The sequence below is a fragment of the Lepidochelys kempii genome, chromosome 8, assembly GCF_965140265.1.
Source record: "Lepidochelys kempii isolate rLepKem1 chromosome 8, rLepKem1.hap2, whole genome shotgun sequence".
NCBI classification, from domain to species: Eukaryota; Metazoa; Chordata; order Testudines; family Cheloniidae; genus Lepidochelys; species Lepidochelys kempii.
The window spans coordinates 107,389,043-107,409,576 of record NC_133263.1 but is presented as its reverse complement, the minus strand read 5'-3'; the positions used below and the strand labels follow the sequence as shown (position 1 = coordinate 107,409,576).

Sequence of the window (20,534 nt, the reverse complement as noted above, 5' to 3'; positions counted from 1 at the left end):
TTAAGATTAGTCACCAAATGTTCCTAGTTTGTGCTGCAAATGTGGAACTTTAAAATAAAAGACACAACCAAAGTATCTTCTTGTTCGTGCTTCTCTGAGAGTGTGTAAAGTATGGGGACGGTAGGATCCCAGGGAAAGAAATGTAAAAATCGAGGTATGGTGGGATCACAATCTTGTTGGACTTTGGGGGATCCGTCGGGCCTGGTAGGTTTGAAATGTTCCAGTGAGTGGAAGGGGCAGATTAGCAGGCAAGGAGAGGGTTTGCTTAAGTTCTGCTCTCAAACTAGAGAAAACAGGAGCCTGCTGAAAATAATTGAATTTGTAGTGCTTTTCAGGATCCTTAATGTTCTCCTGGCTCTCTCTTTGCATGGAAGTGTGTCCTTTTTCATTGCCATTTAGGCTTAGTAGAGTACAGTACATCTTGCCACAGAAGTGAGTAAATGAGCTCTGTCCTGCACTTCTTTGCTGAATGGCTGTTCTGAAGCTTCCTCCGTTTTTCAGCACAGGCTACTTAACACATTCAGCCAAGCCTACCTGTGCACGTACGGCAGCAGCACACGGAATTGGCCTTTCCTTTCCAAGCCGTTCTATCTGTGCTTTTCGCAGTTCAGCATGGGGATGCTTTCATTTATAATATAGCAGTAAGCCACACCAGCGTGTGCATTAGTCATCTCTTGCACACCTCCGATGCTTTCAGCTGCCTAGGAAGTCCATCGGGAGCTTCCTAATGCACAGCCTGGCATTGCTCTTCGTGGTTAGATGTAAAGTTTACATTCGTTTGTTTCTAATAACCTCTTTAACACCAGTTTTTGGGGCAGGGAGAGATTTGTAATGGATCTTTCCGTTGGGAAGACTCATACTCTCTTGACAATTTGTATTGTTTAGTATGTTTGTTTGTTTGTTTGTAAGGTGCCTTGGCCTATTTGACCTGGTGGTTGGCTGCATGTCTGTGTAGCATCCAGAACACCTCTCTCTTCTTGCATAAAGACAAACACCTGCTCTGAGAGTTTATTAACAACAATAGATCGAGCTTACGCATCGGTGAAAATCGTGGGCATGTCCCACGGCAGCTGATTCAAACAGAGTTCAATTTAGCAGCAGCCCCTGTTGCTGCAGTGAGTGCTCATTATAGAGGCTAGAGCGCTTTGGGGGTTTGCAAGCTTCTCAGGCCATGTCTATACTTACAGCTGCTGCCGCATGTCTGGGGAAGATGCTCTGTGCCGACAGGAAAGAGCTCTCCCGTCGGCATAAAAAACCCACCTCCACGAGCGGGAGAAGCTCCCCCGCCAACATAGCGCTGTGCACACGAGCGCTTATGTCGGTGTAACACCTGGTGCTCAGGGGGTGGAATACTCACACCCCTGAGCTGCCGTCGGCCGTAGTGTGGACATAACCACAGTGGGGGAGTTGGGCTGATGCTCTCCGGCAGAGGCACAGATGCTGCAGCATGGCACTGGATCCCATTACTATGCAACCTGTAACTCATCAGTCTGGTGTGTGTTGTTTCCTATTGCAGAAGATCACCTCCCATCTGGCTTTCCAACCATTGACATGGGCCCGCAGCTGAAGGTGGTAGAAAAGGCCCGCACAGCCACAATGCTCTGCGCTGCCAGTGGCAACCCCGATCCTGAAATCTCTTGGTTCAAGGACTTCCTTCCTGTGGATACAGGAACTAGCAATGGGCGCATCAAGCAGCTCCGTTCAGGTAAGGCCGCAAAGCAAGTAAGGCTTCCCTTCTCCTTCGCTCTTCCCTCCCAGCCTGTTGCCATTATAGCTTTTTGCATATTACTCTGAAGTGCAGCTATGCACCTAAACCCAGACGTTAACTTTGTCCCCATTGTGATATGAAAACCAACCTTTGGGGGCCAGTTTCCTCTGGCAGGATATCATGGCCTGCTAGAGAGAGAGATTAGCATGGACATGCCTTTGGGAACATCACACAGATTCCTCTGTCAGTCGGGGTGTTGGCTGAGGAGGCTAGCTCATAATGAGACTGCCTCAGATTCAGGGCAAGGTCAGACACTTCCCCATAGCTCAGCAGGCGCTCAGATCCTACAGTGATGAGCGCAGTGTAAGAACCTCTCTAGAACAGAATGGAGAACACAGCACACAGGATGTCAAGGCCCAGAGCCGTCAAGACAACACCCTTTTTTCTCTTTGAAGTCTTCACCAGTCTCCACATTTGGCAGAACAAGGATAAAGAAAAACCAAGAAGTCGAGTAGCAAATAAATGACTGGTCTGTAGATTTCAAGAACAGAAACATGGTTACCAGGCTGCACTTTCTTATTTCTTATTTAACAAATTAAATACAAGAATGTGCAATATATGCTGCAGACTTCTCTCTAACACTCTGGCACAAACTAGTCTGCTCCAATGGATGGAAATGCACTTGGGCCTCTTAATAATGCTCTCTTGCCTTTCTGTCATGTCTTTCCATCCTGCAGGATCTCAGAGCCCTTTACAAAATTAAACTACATAAAAGGATTGCCTAATCTATTGCTCAAACACAGCCACATCTGGGGTGGAACACAGCAAGTGTTTAACAATGCATAGCAGCACTATCCCACAGGGCTGGAAGTAAGGAATCCTGTGGTAGTCAGTTGAAAGCGCAGAAGGGAGCTGATATGGTGCCTCCTGACTAGAAATAAGATAATGCAGCCTCTGTTGCCTGTCTGTGGTATCTACTGGCACCCAAAGGCATAGTTTGCCTTGTCCAGAGCTGCCAGGGCATTCCTATATTCTCTCCTTATAACATGGACATTTAATGTGTGCCCTCCTTGTGCAACCTGACTGTGGTGCTCTGTCTCTTGTGCTAGCATGGAACAGCCTTTAACGGGGAGAGTGGGTAATTAGCAACCTCTGTCACCTACATTAGAACTTAGCCTGGCATTCTGGTTTCACCTAGATATGCTAGTGAGCACTAATTACACTAATACATTTCCACCTTAGGAAATTTCACAGTGACCTTCAGCTTTTCTCCCCAACAAACCTGGTTTAATCTTGATACGTTTGTGCTGAAAGAAAATATCACACTCATTAATTATTCCTGGAAGCATTAGGTAAGCAGCAGTAGGAAAGTGCTATGGATATTTTGTTTTTCATAACTGACTAAATCAGCATCCTCAGGTAAAACTGTAAATAAGAGAGCCAGCTCTGATGCACTTGCTCTCTGCATCCTCTTTATGGGCACTTGTCCATCTCCTGTCTTCTGGGTGAGCTTGGAGAGACAGCTAGAGTGTAAAAACAATAAGCCCTGCCATAGTGTCCAAGTTTTGTTTCCTTTTTCCTGTTCTCAAGACGCGTCTCAATTGAATTTCACAGGGGATTCAAACTCTAGAATTTGACTGCTTGTTGAAGAGACTATAATTACCAAGGGAGGTATCAAGGGAACCTTTTTAGAAATCAATGAGCAACACACATCCTCAGTCCTGTGACGGAAATCGATTAGACTTCAGTGTGGTTTCAGCACAGCAGGCTTCCAAGTGTGGGTGAGGGTTTTGTTTTTAGGGGGTGGGGAAGGAGGACGCAAAGCCAATGTTAGGATGAAGATTCTCCCACCTCCTAACAAAAGTGGAATCAAGTAATTTACACCATGAGACTCTGGCTTCTCCTGGGTCAGAATTTAGCAGCTGCCAGCTTGTGGTCATTCCTGTAAGTACAATTTGAGCTAGAACTGGGTGTGGAATATGGATCCTTCCTTCCCCTCTGCAGTTGTCCTGTTTGTACCAGTGTAATAGATCAGGCAGTCCCTGATCCAATCCACCAGCTGCTATTAGAGACTCCAGCAGAATTTGATAATGAAGGAAAGTTGTTTTTCAGAAGAAAATAAATGTAAACAAGCATTTCATTATGAAGTATTCATCTTCCCACAAAAAAGGGGTCTCTGCTCCATTTAGAGCAAAATCATCTGATACAACAGTATCTCCCAGCCAGCCTGGTGTCAGCTCAGACTGTCGCGGTCTGAGCACAAACTCATTTCATTTAATTTAATTAAAACTAATAAGACCCAGACCGATGGAATGTAGTTAAAATAGTTGCATATAAAGAGTAATGTCTAGCCATTTCATATACGTGATTTCCTAACGAAGTCTTCACCCAGCACACAGTCGTTTGCTATATATTATTTTCCAAAAGGGCCAGAGTTCTACCTCAGACATATTGAACGTCAGTCTGAAAATGCCAAAGCCGCTTTGGAAATCTACATTCTCCCTTGTGAGAGAGAGTTTTTTCCCCTTTATTTCTTCAGGCTCCTGGTGCAGTATGAACAGCTAGATAGATAATAAGTCAGATAGTTAGAAAAGGTGCTCTCCTTTGACACCCCGATTTACATGGGCTGGCAGCACTCTAGGGGGCTTCAGACAGAAGCTTTGAAATAATGTGCAGTCAGACCATGTATACTCAAGATGGGCTCTGCCCAGCACTTTCTAGAGGTCTAGTCTTCCTCTGACAGGGGTCCTGAAGAGGATGTGCATTGCGAGGAAGACCAGTCGTAGCCTTATTGGGATCCAGGAAGTGGGCGGGCAAAGCCCGCCCACTGCTAAAGGATCCCCCCCCCCAGCCTAAGGGGGGTGTCCACAGGACCTGGGAAACCCAATAATTACGGGGGACAACTAATGAACAACAGGGACAGGAGTGCAGTCAAAGGGTCAAACGAAGGGATCCTGACCGGGACACCGAGCAGAGAACCTCGGACAGCGCCCACTGCTCCTCAAAGGCGTCAAGGGAGTCAGTGGACGCCGCCCAGAGGAACTCTGCCCGGAGGCATGAACGGACAGAGGATCAGAAATAGGCCCCACAGTCGCAGGAGACTCCATCGGCCAACCTCCTCACCCTGGTTTTATAGATGGCCACTTTAGCCAGGGCCAGGAGGAGGCTGACCAGGAGATCCCGCGACTTAACCTTAGGCAGGTTTAGTTCTATAACACTACCAGCTGGAGTCTTTGTCAGAAAGAAAACTCCTATTCATGTATGTCCTGGGTGTCATTCCTGAAACTTGTCTGTTATTTATATACATGCGTATATGCATTTTTTAGTAAACTTTTTTATAGTTAGCTGGCTCCTTAGTTTCTTTTTATAAAAGGAATGTATCCCCACCCAGGAACAAAATCTTTCTGTTCCTTAATGTCAAGTCTTGTGTATTATTGCAAATTGGGGTGGGGCTATTCCACATACACACAGTTCTTCTACAGAGTTCAACACAGCAGTAGGTACAAGATCTTCTCTATCTTGTCAGATAGACAATCCAGGATCTGATCCTACCTGGCTGTATTAAACATTTCCGGTACTAAACTTACCAGTATCTCCTTCCTCTTGTGGTAAGTAGGCTTTGCCACAAACCAATTACTCGGAAAGACCCAAGTGATTCTGTCCTGGAAGTACAACTTCCTGTCAGTGCCTCATAATCATCGACAAAGGTCACAGGATGTAAGGCGTAGTCTGCACTGGAGAAATTTACCCTGACTGCTAACCATTTTAAAACTGGCTCTGCTAAACCAATTTTAAAACAGCTGGAGATGTAGTATACTAAGTGGTTTTAAAACAGGTTCTGGCAACCAGGAGTCTAGTTTACATTATGGCTCCAACTGGTTTTAAAATAGATTTAGGGGAATTTGTTTTCAAACTAGTTTAGTGATCTGGAGACAATTTTCCCAATGTAGACCAGGTCTAAGCGTTTCTACTGATGCTCAGGAGCTCACTTTGAATTTTAGGGTCTTGAGCAGAGAACCTTTAATTCAGTACAGCTCTCTGAAGGACCCTCTTGCAAAGTTTATGGTATTCAGACCTTTCAACCTGTTGGTCACTTCCAACACATGGGTTCAGGATTCATATTCAAGGAAGCGTTTCTGCCTTGCTCATGAGAAAATTGTCTGATAAAATTTAAAAAAAAATTGTAAGAAAGTAATGTTGGAACCAGATGTTCCATTTATCCTGAATGCTAACAAAGACTCATATGTGTTGGACTGAAAGGGAACTCGGTACGTCCTCTAGTCCAGTCCCCGGCACTGAGGCAGGACTAAGTATTATCTAGAACATCCCTGACAGGTGTTTGTCTAACCTGCTCTTTAAAACAGGTTAGACAAACAAAGTCTTTCTGCCCCCGCCCCCACCCCCACTGAGGTTAGAAGAGGAAATGTTTCACTAACACTGTTTTGTGATGCCAAAAATTCTGCATCTGTTAAACAGCTTTGTTTAACAAGAGTCATCCTGTTCATGATGTATTTTAATTCATAGCGACTAGAACTGTGTCCTGGACCTGGCGATTGCTAACAGGCAGCTCATTTGATATTCAAGTCATGAAACATGGCTCTGCAGAAGACCCCCAATCGTTCTCAGTGCAAGTGTGATGCCTCATTCCATGGTGGCCGTGTGCGCGGCTGCTTACCTAGATTATCCCTGGGTAGTTGCGCACTCTGAGTTCTTAGCAAACATGTTCTCTCCAGTTATGCTGCTTCACTTAGATGCCTGCTCTTCAGATCTGTTACTTGTGGTTGACAGCCTAGAGGCTATCGCTGTTGTCAGATCACTGGGGTGCTCAGCCACCTGAGAAAGTGATCCTGCAAGAAGCTGAGCACCTTCTGCTTCTCCCGCTTCCATTACAGTCATGCCCAAAAGCCCCAGTCAGGCTTGGGGCTCTTTTGCGTTGGGCACTGCATGGACGCACAGGAGGAGATAGTCCCTGTCCCAAACAGCTTACCGAATCCAAGAACATTAAAATTGTTTATTTCATCGAGTGTGGAAGGTGCTCAGAGTCTGGCAGGAGGCTCTTGCCTCCTGTCAAGATCAGGTTGTAAATCCAGAAAGCATGTGGGCATCTGGCTGAAAAGAAGAACTGCATAATAGCATGGTCCAAAAGGATACAGTTCCCCATGTCAAGGGTGTGAGCTCTCTCAGGAGTGGGCTGAGCAGACAGATGGCCCAAAACGTTTAGAGAGATGAACTACAGAGTAAGAATTTGTCATTCTTTGAATGTTTGTCCATGTGGCTGTCAGTGCATGAGATGTATGCACACACCAATAAGGGGGTCCACACCGGTAAAGCTCTGAAGGACCACAGTTACTGTGCAAGGTAAGAAACCCTCTCTCTTGTTGTCACATTCCCTAACAATGGCTTGCCTTAAATAGGGCTTCATTCGAAACTATCTGATACCAGCTGAACTGAGCTTTCTGGGATGGGGGTATTACTAAACCCAGCTCCCTGCTACGTTCAGTGTGAGATACTCGGAAACTGGGATCAGGGGGGTGAACTATGTGTCTGTGAAGAGGTACTGGATTGACAGCCTTAAGGCGAGTCTGTGTCCAACAGAAATCAGCCCCTCACTCTCCACCAGTGGAAAGGGCTAGGGCCACGCAGCCGCTGGTGTTTCTAGACCTGCTCTGGGTGGAGCTATCAGTCCCACCAGTAAAAATACTCAAGTCCTGTCCGTACTAATGCTTCCATCATCACTGTGGTGGCTGCAGCTGCACCAGTGGGGAATTATGGGTCAGGCAAGGCCACAGAGACTGAAGTCTACACTTATCTAGAGAATGGGTCCATCACAGACAGCGACAATGCCAGCTTCCCCTACATACTCTCCTGCCAATGTGCATCAACCTGCACTTCCAGTGAGGGAGAGGGCCCAGGCTAATGTAATGCCAGTTATTGAGGTCGTGATCTGTTAAGTTCTCTCACTTACGATGAGCACTTCAGCCCTTCAGTGCACACAAAGGACTAGGCTGAAAGCTTGTACCTGGGATGCCCTTTGTCATAAGCCTGCCTAGCCATCACAGGACACAAGCTGGGCTCAGTTATTAATCTGTCCAAGTGTTTGTCATGCTGCCAGCTTCATGGTCTGTTCTGTAATTAAGCCCTTTTGGGGTATGAGGGGGAATCAATCTTGTCCTGTGATTTTTGAGGACTCGTTGCCTGTGTTCTTTCTGTCACGCTGAGCATCCCACAGAAAAGTGTTATAGGAGCTCCTCGAATGCCATGTTTTCCACAAACATCCCCACATCAATGTTCCTCTGAGTGGAGAATGAAAATGTCCCAAGCCTGGCAGGGTGACTAGGCCCCTGAATGAATATTGTTCTTCTGCACCGTGAGCCTCCTGCAAGAGCTGGCTTAGGCTGCTAGGCCAGAGGGATTGAGCTGTAGTGCGGGGAGAAGATGAGCCCATCACACTTAGCTTGAGGGAATCTGTTTCAAGTGTGTACTTGCTCCTGGAGCTCTGTGTAGACAATTGCGTATTAGAGAAAAGGGCCTAACTACTGTGGTGGGTAGATTTAACGGCTGGCTTCAAATCTCCGTGGTGTTAGTGTAAAACTATAAACCCCACTTCAGCCGGCCAAGAGCATGGAAGGAATTCCTGGGTTCTGCTCCAGGGATGGGTTCTCTGTGTCGTTTCCATGCCTGTGTGGGGAGTGACCTTCTATGCTGAGGCTTTTTACATGGGGTGGAATAGGCAGAGAAAACCAGCGGCTTCAGAGAAAGCTGAGCACTTACCAAACTTTCCACCTGGGCAATGAAAAATAACCCTCTGCTCCCTGTCTGTGCAGCACCAGTGCTGTGCACATATCTCTGGCTGTCACTGTTCTGTCAAGGGTAGCAGTAGTTACCAAGATAGATAAATAGGCAGCAGATTCACTATGGCAAAGGAGAGATTACCCACAACTTCAGCGACAGCAAGATCTTCCCTGATGCTTCACTCATCTGTGGACAAAAACGTCAAAAAATATAACCAGCCATAAAGTTAAATAAAATGGAGTAATGTCATCTTGGCTGAGGAGAATGCTAAAAGGAGCTGTCAGAATTGCTATTTCTGATTTGAACAAGGCTTCTGCCTAAAGGAACAGTAGTTAGGAGAGAGAGATAATAAGTGTAAATATTTTAATTACTTTTTAAGAGGCAAGTTAAACATGCTTAAAATCTGCCTTCTTTGTATTTACAGAAACTCTTTGAGTGTCTTTCTTTGTTTCCCATTGGGTGAGCATTGTTGTGGATAATGGAATGGGGAGCTGTAAATCTGAGATACACAGCACTCGTGTATGCATACTGGTATTTATTAATCAATACACTGAACATGATTTGACACTCTGTGTCCTGTTTAACCCTGTTTTTCTGTCTGTTTAAATTCCTCAGTTTTCTTTGGTAAGTGCTTGGTATTCAGATCTTACAAATCTGCATAAAACCAACACCTACCATGAACTGCCTACAGATTAGATATGCATGAATCTCTCCCTTGTACTAACAGCCTTCATATGTGCAAAATAAGACCAAGGGGACAAAACTGGGGATTAGAGGGGTTCACTGCCAATTTGCCTACCTGGATTTCCACACACTTGAAACTATGTATTGTTTATTAACCACATAGTAAACTCAGGGCAATAACTTGTTGATGCTCCACATGCTAATCTTAAACCCAATGATAATACAAATTTTTGCTGACTGTTGCATCAAGTCAACTGGACCTCATTACCAAAAAGCCCTCCTTCTAAGATGCACTGCATTACAGCATGTAAAAATGATCTTCAGCTCCGTTATAAAGAGGGTAAGGATTCTTTCCTCTAGCTACTGTCCAAATTAAGCAGAAATGAGGGAGGTGTGGCTGGTGTGCCATTGTTTAATCACTGGGATTAGTAGAAATTCTTTGTAGTTTTGTTTGAAAGTATTTTCTATATAAAGTTAGTTCTACATGACACTAATCTCCATGCCAGAGGAAACTAATACTGGGTTTGTACAAGTGGGCTCTCATGGAGGCTGGCTTTGCTCTCCTCTCCCCTTAATTTCATTTCTTTAAATCAGCAGATTTTGTCCCACTGGTCATTCTAACCTGAAAGCCAGAATGTGCCCCACGCCAGCAACCATGTGCTTAACACCGCGACCCTCCCAGCACACTCAGGCTCACACACCACTCAGTCTCCACTACCTCACCCCTTGCTACTGAACAAAGGGCACTGCACCATCTTTCCAATGTCTCTTCCATCTCAACTGCTTGAATAATAATGAATGCAAGTGAGTAGGCCAGTCACCAGCACCTCCTCTGCAGCGTAGTGGGCAGCTAGGAGCGGAATGGCAAACACCAGGTGGATGCTGCACTCCTGGGAGCAATGAGCTTTACTAACCTAAGAGTGTCACTCTGACTTTCAGTTTCTTTTTATTTATTCCTGTTGCGCTAATACAAATTCTAGCTTTAAAAACTTTCTGCTTTTTAGTTATAATTTTCTTCCTTTCCTCTTTGTACTAACGCTTCTCTCTAATCTTATTTGCATTCAAATTACCTCACCAGGTGGTACACCAATCAGAGGTAAGAATGCTGAAATGTGTCACATCACTTCATTTCCTGTCTGCCCTGCTCCTTCTCCACCAGTGTTTCTCATCTCCAGCTTTTTCTCTCAGCCCTGACTCTGCCGGTGCTCTTGCTCATCTGCACTCTCCCACTAGCGTGTTGATTTTGGTTTATTTTTAGTGTGACTCCTTGCAGAGTCATCCATTGCAGTGTTGCACTGTTGAAAGGGGGTTATTCAACGGAAAGTTTGAAAACTGGAAACACTTCTCCCGTGTGCCCCAGAGGGGCTGGCTCCTCCTGCGGCTTCACGAACTCTCTGAACTTCCGTACAGCATGGGACAGCAGTCACCTGCTGGGTGTCGATGCACAGGGAGTTTTGATCAGTCGCTGTGGTGTAGGTTTAAGACTGTAACATTTTCACAAGAGAACAATCAAACCTTTTGTCACTCTGCTGCTGTCAGGCATGAAAATCTAATCAGATGAAGGTAAATTCTAGAGAGTTCAGGCAAATCTGGCTGTGAGATAAGCAGCCCCTTGGTTTGAGAGCTATGTGTTTGCCTTTCAAGTACTGTCATGAGAGTGAGGAATCAGCCACTCCTGAGGAGACCCAAAAGCCTGCCCCATCCCCTGGAGCCAGTTGGCACTGAATTGTAGCACAGAGATTTGTTCTGAGCAAATGAATCTGAAACAGATCTGGCTGCTTTAAGCCTTCATTACTTAAACCCACCAACAGTTTGACAGCCCAGCATGCACAGACTTTGGCTAGTTTTTCACAGCCTGTATGCACCAGTAATGACTTACCAATTGGAGTGTTGTTTTTCTAGCCTAATACTCACAGTTGTCCTTTTATATTAACTTTAATATGTTAATCTGTGTTACATGGTAAGACCCTTTGAGTTCTCTTGTGATTTCTGTTACCACTGTTGACTGACCCCTACATTTCTGGATAGAATTATTACCCCTCCAAATCGATACAATCTCATTTGTCCAATGCTGCTCCTTCTCTCCTCCCCACCCGCCACTGAATCACTGCTGGAAGTTAATAATTTGACTCTTTGGAACTGGTTCTGTTGCTGTGGATTAATGTTTTCAGCTCCTGTAAAGTGATTTTAGAGCCAATGAGGATTGCTGTTTTATGTGTATTTGCATCAAGTTGCCTGTGTAGCAAATCTGGGTCAGGGAAAAAGATTGAAACTATTTTATTTATTTATAAAAAATGAATGGGTTTATGTATGTGTCATTCCTACCTTTGGAATGCTTCAAGATAGACAGCTGTGATGTTACAAGCTACTTAAACTATTTCTTCATCTCTATTCCTATTACAAATCCTAAAACGAAGGGAGAGATTGAATACTAACTAGCTGAGTGCACCAAGCTTCCAGCGTTGCATACACAACACATTGCATTTCTTGGGCCTTTCCTTGCACAGCTGTCTGATGACATTAGTAACTCAGCATCAGAACCGTGTGGATGTTCCATACCTCCTGCTTGGGAACTGAACATATCTCTGTAATAAGAATCATCCATCTCATAAAACATAAATCCCTCCCATTCGAATCCTGACAAGGTATTTTAAGAATGTGCTTGACATTATTTAAAATGTATGTGTCCTGTTTGAATGTCAAAGACAACATTTTTATGAGTGCAAACCGAAGCCATGTGCCCCTTTCTGCCTTTCTCTGGAGGATTTCTGCTAGCCTAACGCCTTTTGTTTAAAGCAGAGGTCGTTGAATTTCTAAAGATAACAACTGATTAGATGAAACCACTTTTCTAAAGGAGAGGTTATGTCCACTTAGATGTGACTGTTCTGCCATGTTCTATACCCAGCGGCACTCTTGTTCCTCATTACGGTAAGTTCGCTGCTTGAGCTTCTCTAGAATCCATGAGCCTGGTCCGAAAGGAAATTTGACTCTGTTAGAACAATCAGTTTGGGTGACTGCTGATCTAACTATCTGTATGATTCTCTGTTGAGAGGTTTTTGGTGTGTGAAGTAGCTTGGGAATTTCAAGCATTAGCCCAATACTTTATGAGGACAGGCCTAGACCACTGGAAGACCCAATTGCAGGAATCAGTGCATGATCAACAGGAGATTAAGATAAGAAACTCCTCATCAGTCCTCATTGAGCCTGGATGAGATTTATTTCTGTGACTAACCTTTTCTTTTGGTCCTGCTACTACAAAACCTGTCCTTTCTGTCCATGCCTACCATAATTACTCAGCCACAGAGAGATGATTCTATTAGTTATCCAGTATTCTTAGCTCCAGATGTTATCTCTCCGCCCTTCAGGAGAAGCCCTGGCTGATGGGCCAGTCCCAGAGTTCTGTTACACTGTTCAGAGAGACATGGAACCAGCGAGTGATTGGCATGTTAAACAACAGGTGGATAAGGAATGACAACCACTCTAAGTCTGAGGAAATGATGCCTTGTCCTCTGTTTTCAAAGTATAAAACACGATGTTAGTTTTCTGTATTGCTCTGGAGTCGAGCTTAATCAATCTCTCAGAGAGTCTTTTGGCTGTTCTCTCCTGCCATGGTAGATGTGTGGAGCAGGACATGCAGAGTTTCATGGGGACATTAGCACTTCATAGGTGATGTACCAGGGCCATGGATAACACCAGAAATGATAAAGAGACACGATCAGCTTTAGCATTCCCTTTCATTAACCTGTCTTTGTTACCACACTACTGTCACAGGTAACACCTAAGATTCCTATATGTGAGGGAGAGTACAGGGAAGGGAAGTATTTTCCTTCGTTCTTTTGGTGTGTGTTTGTGCTTTTGATGGTGCTTTGTGTATGGTCTTCTTTACTGTTTTCCTTGTTGTTTCTCTGGGGTTTTCACTCTCAAAAAGGGGGGAAACAAATATTTTTTAAAATGTAGAATGTGATTGTAAAACCCAGACGTTGGCAGGGAGACACAGGTGGGTAACTATTGGAATAGTTTGTCACTCATTGCACACGAGTAGACTGACTGGTCTTCAAGTGGACTCTGTCCCTTCAGAACTACACAAATCAGTATTCCTCCTAGTTAGTATTGTAGTTCACAGCTGATACTGAACCATGAAGATTTGTGGGATCCTTCCCAATAGCTGGCCCGGAGAGCTCAGAGCCATCCAAGACCCGCTAATGTACCAGGAGCCCAAAAGAGCCACTGCGTGTACTCCATACCTCCCTTTTCTACTGTTTGCCCACATTCAGGTCCAGTGACATCGCCAGCTGTCTCTTCGGTGTATATCAGAGTGCACAGGCATCCAAAACAGGTCCCTAACAAGCCAGTCATCAGGGTCTGGGATGGAATGAACATAGCGAGCACGGACAAGGAAATTATGTTTGTAGTTATCGTGTTTGCATAATTGGCGCCACTGATGGGCTGGGTGCATTTGTCTACAATAGCTGGAATTTGACTGCATTATAAAGTACAAAGTCCGTAGTACTGCATGAGCCAAAGAATACTAGAAATGTTGCTTTTATTTATTTGCTTGTCAGAGACTTTTTAAAAAGTGTTTGGAGTCTGAGTCCATCCCAATGTTCCTTCGTGAGCACAGATTCTTTAGGGGAATTTACCACAGCATCAAACTCTTGCCATCTCCTCAGGTCAGATTCTCAGTCCACATCCTGCTGTCCCCACTCCTTCAGGCCAGCCCTTAAAAATCCGTCTCTAGTGCTCCTGGAGGATCGTGGGTGGAGTGCTCTCCCCAGCCCCAGAGACAGCGCACCACATGAGGCTGGCATGTCTGCAATGCCTTCTGTCCTTTGGAAAGGTGCACTCTGATGGATCGGTAAGGATTATCACAAGCCCAGTAGGATCCCCTGATAGCTGCGCTGTAAAACTCCCCTTGCAGCTTTCACTTGATGAGAACTGTTTTCCCACATCCAAAAAGTGACTGAAGCAAACTGGAGACCACAGTCCAGACACTGATCAGATTTTTTCCCATACTTGTTTTATACATGGCTTTTTGCTCTGTTACTTTATTCCGTTTTCATAAGCATTATTGACATGATCAGACGTCAAGGCCAAAACATAGTAAGTGTCAGTGTCTAAGGCAAGTTTTAGAGCCATAATGGAGTGGGTGGGTTTATGTCACATCTCTCTTTCACATCCTGGAGCCGTTTCTGCAGCTGACCCTTAGCCCAGAGTTAGAATTTGTTCTCTCCTCTCTTTGTATTGCTATGTATAAAGCACAGGGGGCAGCTACTTTTCATTTGCTGCCAGCGAGAGGGTTTCTGTTTGAATGGAGCAGAAGCCAGCGTGGCTCCGTTTCACTGATTTCCATTGGAAATGCTCCAGCCAAAGCGCCGGATGTCAGCAAGAAGTGATCCACAGAAACAGGGTCTTTAAATTACTTTAGACAAAGTCCTGGATTTACCAAAGTCCAGTGTTTCACCACCCTCCTAATGAAAAAGTTTTTCCTAATATCCAACCTAAACCTACCCCATACAACTTGAGACCATTACTCCTTGTTCTGACATCTGCTACCACTGAGAACAGTCTAGAGCCATCCTCTTTGGAACCCCCTTTCAGGTAGTTGAAAGCAGCTATCAAATCCCCCCTCATTCTTCTCTTCCGCAGACTAAACAATCCCCATTCCCTCAGCCTCTCCTCATAAGTCATGTGTTCCAGTCCCCTAATCATTTTTGTTGCCCTCCGCTGGATGCTTTCCAATTTTTCCACATCCTTCTTGTAGTGTGGGACCCAAAACTGGACACAGTACTCCAGATGAGGCCACACCAATGTCGACTAGAGGGGAACGATCACATCCCTCGATCTGCTGGCAATGCCCCTACATATACACCCCAAAATGCCACTGGCCTTCTTGGCAACAAGGGCACACTGTTGACTCCTATCCAGCTTCTCGTCCACTGTAACCCCTAGGTCCTTTTCTGCAGAACTGCTGCCTAGCCATTCGGTCCCTAGTCTGTAGCGGTGCATGGGATTCTTCCATCCTAAGTGCAGGACTCTGCACTTGTCCTTGTTGAACTTCATCAAATTTTATTGGCTCAATCCTCTAATTTGTCTAGGTCCCTCTGTATCCTATCCCTACCCTCCAGCGTATCTACCTCTCCTCCCAGTTTAGTGTCATATGCAAACTTGCTGAGGGTGCAATCCACACCATCCTCCAGATCATGAATGAAGATATTGAACAAAACCGGCCCCAGGACCGACCCTTGGGGCACTCCACTTGATACCGGCTGCCAACTAGATGTGGAGCCATTGATCACTACGCATTGAGCCTGACAATCTAGCCAGCTTTCTTTCTATCCACCTTATCGTCCATTCATCCAGCCCATACTTCTTTAACTTACTGGCAAGAATACTGTGGGAGACCGTGTCAAAAGCTTTGCTAAAGTCAAGGAACAATACGTCCACTGCTTTCCCCTCATCCACAGAGCCAGTTATCTTGTCATAGAAGGCAATTAGATTAATCAGGCATGACTTGCCCTTGGTGAATCCATGCTGACTGTTCCTGATCACTTTTGTCTCCTCTAAGTGCTTCAGAATTGATTCCTTGAGGACCTGCTCCATGATTTTTCCAGGGACTGAGGTGAGGCTGACTGGCCTGTAGTTCCCAGGATCCTCCTTCTTCCCTTTTTTAAAGATGGGCACTACATTAGCCTTTTTCCAGTCATCCGGGACTTCCCCCGATTGCCATGAGTTTTCAAAGATAATGGCCAATGGCTCTGCAATCACATCCGCCAACTCCTTTAGCACTCTTGGATGCAACTCGTCCGGCCCCATGGACTTGTGCTCGTTCAGCTTTTCTAAATAGTCCCGAACCACTTCTTTCTCCACAGAGGGCTGGTCACCTCCTCCCCATGCTGTGCTGCTCAGTGCAGTAGTCTGGGAGCTGACCTTGTTCGTGAAGACAGAGGCAAAAAAAGCATTGAGTACATTAGCTTTTTCTACATCCTCTGTCACTAGGTTGCCTCCCTCATTCAATAAGGGGCCCACACTTTCCTTGACTTTCTTCTTGTTGCTAACATACCTGAAGAAACCCTTCTTGTTACTCTTAACATCTCTTGCTAGCTGCAACTCCAAGTGTGATTTGGCCTTCCTGATTTCACTCCTGCATGCCTGAGCAATATTTTTATACTCTTCCCTGGTCATTTGTCCAATCTTCCACTTCTTGTAAGCTTCTTTTTTGTGTTTAAGATCAGCAAGGATTTCACTGTTAAGCCAAGCTGGTCGCCTGCCATATTTACTATTCTTTCTACACATCGGGATAGTTTGTCCCTGTAACCTCAATAAGGATTCTTTAAAATACAGCCAGCTCTCCTGGACTCCTTTCCCCCTCATGTTATTCTCCCAGGGGATCCTGCCCATCAGTTCCCTGAGGGAGTCAAAGTCTGCTTTTCTGAAGTCCAGGGTCCGTATTCTGCTGCTCTCCTTTCTTCCCTGTGTCAGGATCCTGAACTCAACCATCTCATGGTCACTGCCTGCCAGGTTCCCATCCACTTTAGCTTCCCCTACTAATTCTTCCCTGTTTGTGAGCAGCTGGTCAAGAAGAGCTCTGCCCCTAGTTGGTTCCTCCAGCACTTGCACCAGGAAGTTGTCCCCTACAATTTCCAAAAACTTCCTGGATTGTCTGTGCACCGCTGTATTGCTCTCCCAGCAGATATCAGGGTGATTGAAGTCCCCCATGAGAACCAGGGCGTGCGATCTAGTAACTTCTGTTAGTTGCTGGAAGAAAGCCTCATCCACCTCATCCCCCTGGTCCGGTGGTCTACAGCAGACTCCCACCACAACGTCACCCTTGTTGCTCACACTTCTAAATTTAATCCAGAGACACTCAGGTTTTTCTGCAGTTTCATACTTGAGCTCTGAGCAGTCATACTTCTCCCTTACACACAATGCAACTCCCCCACCTTTTCTGCCCTGCCTGTCCTTCCTGAACAGTTTATATCCATCTATGACAGTACTCCAGTCATGTGAGTTATCCCACCAAGTCTCTGTTATTCCAATCACATCATAATTCCTTGACTGTGCCAGGACTTCCAGTTCTCCCTGCTTGTTTCCCAGGAATTCCTCTCTCTATGTTGTGCCTTGTAGTGAGGGGAAATGTAGGGCACCAGCCTCAGCACTATGGATTGTTCTGCTCACCAAATGGCTGACATGGAAAGCAACTGCGGAGGAAGCCACACATTGGATTTCTCTCTTGTGGAGGACGTGGATGGGGAGGAGTAGGGTAACTAGGTGCCCAGGGATGCCAGGTGGGTGAAATTCCATCTCCTCTAGAGCCGCTGGTTGAGAAAGGACAGTGTCTGTGTCAGAAGCTGGGATCGATTAGCACCAGCATTGTGACCCTCTTCCTTACATACATTCAGCGGTGAGTTCTCTGACTCCTGGGCATTTCACTTGTGTTCATCCTCGTAGTCCAGGGAAAAGATAAAATTCTTCTTGTCTTTGAGCCCTCGTGGCTGAGTCCAGGAGTTCCCCTGCTACTAAAACTGGGGTGCACGTGTGCCTGGGAGAGCTCCGTGTTCAACGTCTGCAGAAAAGTAGGCCCTAGAGAAGCTGCGCAGGGGTCCCGGTGGAGCAGCACAGCCTTTCCTCCTGTCTGTTTCAGCGTTAGGGTTTCAGAGAGTTAAACTTGTCTTGGAGCTAGAGAGCTTTTTACAGAGCGTTACCGGTGGAGGGAGTGGAGCCCAGTCTGCCCCAGCGTATCTGCCAGCCTGATGGCCTTATCAGGATCTTCCTTCCCCATGTTCTCACAATGCGCTTTTTAAATGCCACTTTTAAGCACTATCATTCCAGCTAATGATGTTCCCTAAGCAGCACGACTCTATTTGAATAGATAGGAATCTCGGAGAGCGGCTGCGGGGCTGTCGTCTGCGCCCATGTTGAAGGAGAAAAAAAGAAAACTCCAAAATGAAGACGTGATTGGCACGGGGGCCTGAGTGCAGAAGAAAGAGCTGCTTGTCAATCAGCAGCAGCCATTTCTTCCCTCAGCTCCAGAAAGTCCAGCCTCATCCCTGGCCCTGGAGAGCAGCCAGGGGCTCTACTCAGAGCTTGCAGCTCTCTGCTGTGCTGTAATGGGCCTGAGCTGTGATCAAGATCAGCTTATCACAACCAGTGCCTCTCCTAGCAACCTGTGCTCCTCCTGCCCATGGTGGAGAGGGGCTGGAGACAGAGCCCTGCTTGGGAGGCAGGCTGAGAGGGGCAGTGCCTGCAGGAAGAGGCTTTGCTTCCATGTCAGTGTAGAGCAGCATAGCCTGACACCCATTTCTAGTGTCAGCTGCTTGCCGCTCCTCCCTACTCAGCTCAGACCCTCTGGCTGGGAGTCTCTCTCGCCAGTGGAAAAGCTGGAAGGCGTAGTAATGTGCTCCCTCATTCCTTCAGTGATGCCGTGTTTGTTGTTCGTGTTTTAGGGCTTACCTCCAGGTGTGGTGCTTACTAGGGCAGGTAGCCCCACGTACGTCAGTGACCTCAGCCAGAGTCCTCCATGTAGCAAGTGCTGCCCAGGAGTGAGTGTTTGCAGGATTGGGCCCTGAGACGTGTTTCAACATCATTTTTTTAAAAAGCATTTTTTTTTAAATCCGGTCACATTTTCTTTGTCTAATCAGCAGTGTGGCTGTCATCTCACTTGGGAGGTGGGGCCAGGTGTCTGCCCTCTAAATCCTGCCTAGCGGGAGCCCCGATGGGTGACAATGATGGTAATGATTAACGTTTATTGGGCAGCTGTTAGCCCCCTAGATTTCAAAACACTCTCTGAAGGCAGGTCAAGGTCGGTGTCATTTTTCCAGGTGTACAGAGAGAGCTGTTGAGGTGGAGAAAGGGGAAGAGACTTGTCCAAGGTCACTCAGAGAGTCAATGGCAAAGGTCTCCAGATTCCCAGCCCTGTGCCCTTGCTATAGGGTAGCAGAGCATAGAGGAAACGACTGACCGACTGACGGGGCTTTCCCAGCACCAGCAGGTGAGTAAATGGTTAATCGTTGATTTGACAACTGTCAGTCAGAGTAGTTGCAAAGAACGGATAGAATTTATCAGTGCTTGGAAACTCCCTCATCTCAGCAACTTCCATCAGCTCTGCAGATGAGGGCTGGTCAGGACCCATTCAGTCCTTCAGCCCCGCCCGGATTGTTCCCTGTGGTAGGTTTTCTAGTGCCTTATGCAAACTAAATGTGAATTTCTCAAGTGATGAGGCTCCCACTGCCTGGGGATTTTCCTCCTCCTCAGCCTATATTGTTCCCCTTTCCCCAGCTATGGCCTTGCCCCCTCTTCAGATAACTAATAATCCTCTGTGGCATGCACACCCTGCAGATATTTGGGAACATGTACATCTCCCTGTGTCTATCACTTCACCATTTGTTTTCCCACTAGAAAAACGACGCTGGCAGCCCTGCTGGTTGCCATCACAGTATCACGATGGGGCAGCTTCCTGTTATTGTTAATTATATTGCAGACTTTTTACATTTGTTTAGCGGCGATTTTGTTTTTGTAGCGGTCAGAAACTCTTCTCTGGCACAGACTGGAGGTTTCCTTTTACCTCCTTTGTCTCCTGCGACCTCTCAAGCGTTCTCCATGCAGTGCTCTGTGGCCCTGGTCACTGTTGTCTCTGCATGCCCATAGCTATACTGAACACATCTCGAGTTGGTTGTAGAGTGGCCGGAGGAGTCTGTAGACTTGTGCTGAAGCACACGCTGAAAGTGGTGTTCTCAGAACCACGCCCCTGGCCACACTGTGATAGAGTTTCATCTGCAACAGTCCTCTTTGCAAGTCATTTCCTTCATCCCTCCTTTGCTTTTCTTTCCTCCCCCCCACCAGAGCTATGACATTTGAGTGTCTTGAGATTAAGCACCTGTAGATTAGCTAAGTAATGGTTAAGGAAAGTGGGAAGGTCATAAGTCTGCATTTGCATGTAAGCCCCAGTGAAGTTTACTTACCAGGCTAAATAACAAAGAGGATGTCTTCTTGTGTTGCCCTAACCCCCCTCCTGTCCTCAAACAAAACTCTCTCACCCTTGTTTACTGGTGCTTTCAACCCAAGCCAGCTGGCTTCTCGGTGTAGTCTGAAAAGAGAGGTGTATTTTCCACTGCATGCATCCGATGAACTGAGCTGGAGCTCACGAAAGCTTATGCTCAAATAAATTGATTAGCCTTAAGGTGCCACAAGTCCTCCTTTTCTTTTTGCGGATACAGACTAACACGGCTGCTCCTCTGAACCCTAAAAAGGAAGTGTGAGACTTTCAGCTGGACTTGGTAACCTTAGTCCTGGAACCTCAAGGGGAGAGAAAAGGAGTACTTGTGGCACCTTAGAGACTAACCAATTTATTTGA

General features: G+C 46.1%; 1 protein-coding gene across 13 annotated transcripts in view; it reads left to right on the top strand.

The window, feature by feature from the left end:
* The window catches only part of PTPRF (protein tyrosine phosphatase receptor type F), a 427,118-nt gene that overhangs the window by 289,534 nt on the left and 117,050 nt on the right, over positions 1-20,534 (top strand). For 7 of the 13 annotated variants that reach the window (XM_073357995.1, XM_073357994.1, XM_073357992.1 and 4 more), the window contains exon 5: positions 1,517-1,705. In XM_073357995.1, coding sequence (XP_073214096.1) covers positions 1,517-1,705 — 189 coding nt within the window. Of the gene's footprint in view, positions 1-1,516; positions 1,706-9,006; positions 9,032-9,963; positions 9,989-10,262; positions 10,281-20,534 lie in introns of those variants that run through there. The other 6 variants (XM_073357991.1, XM_073357986.1, XM_073357987.1 and 3 more) reach the window with 3 other exon arrangements.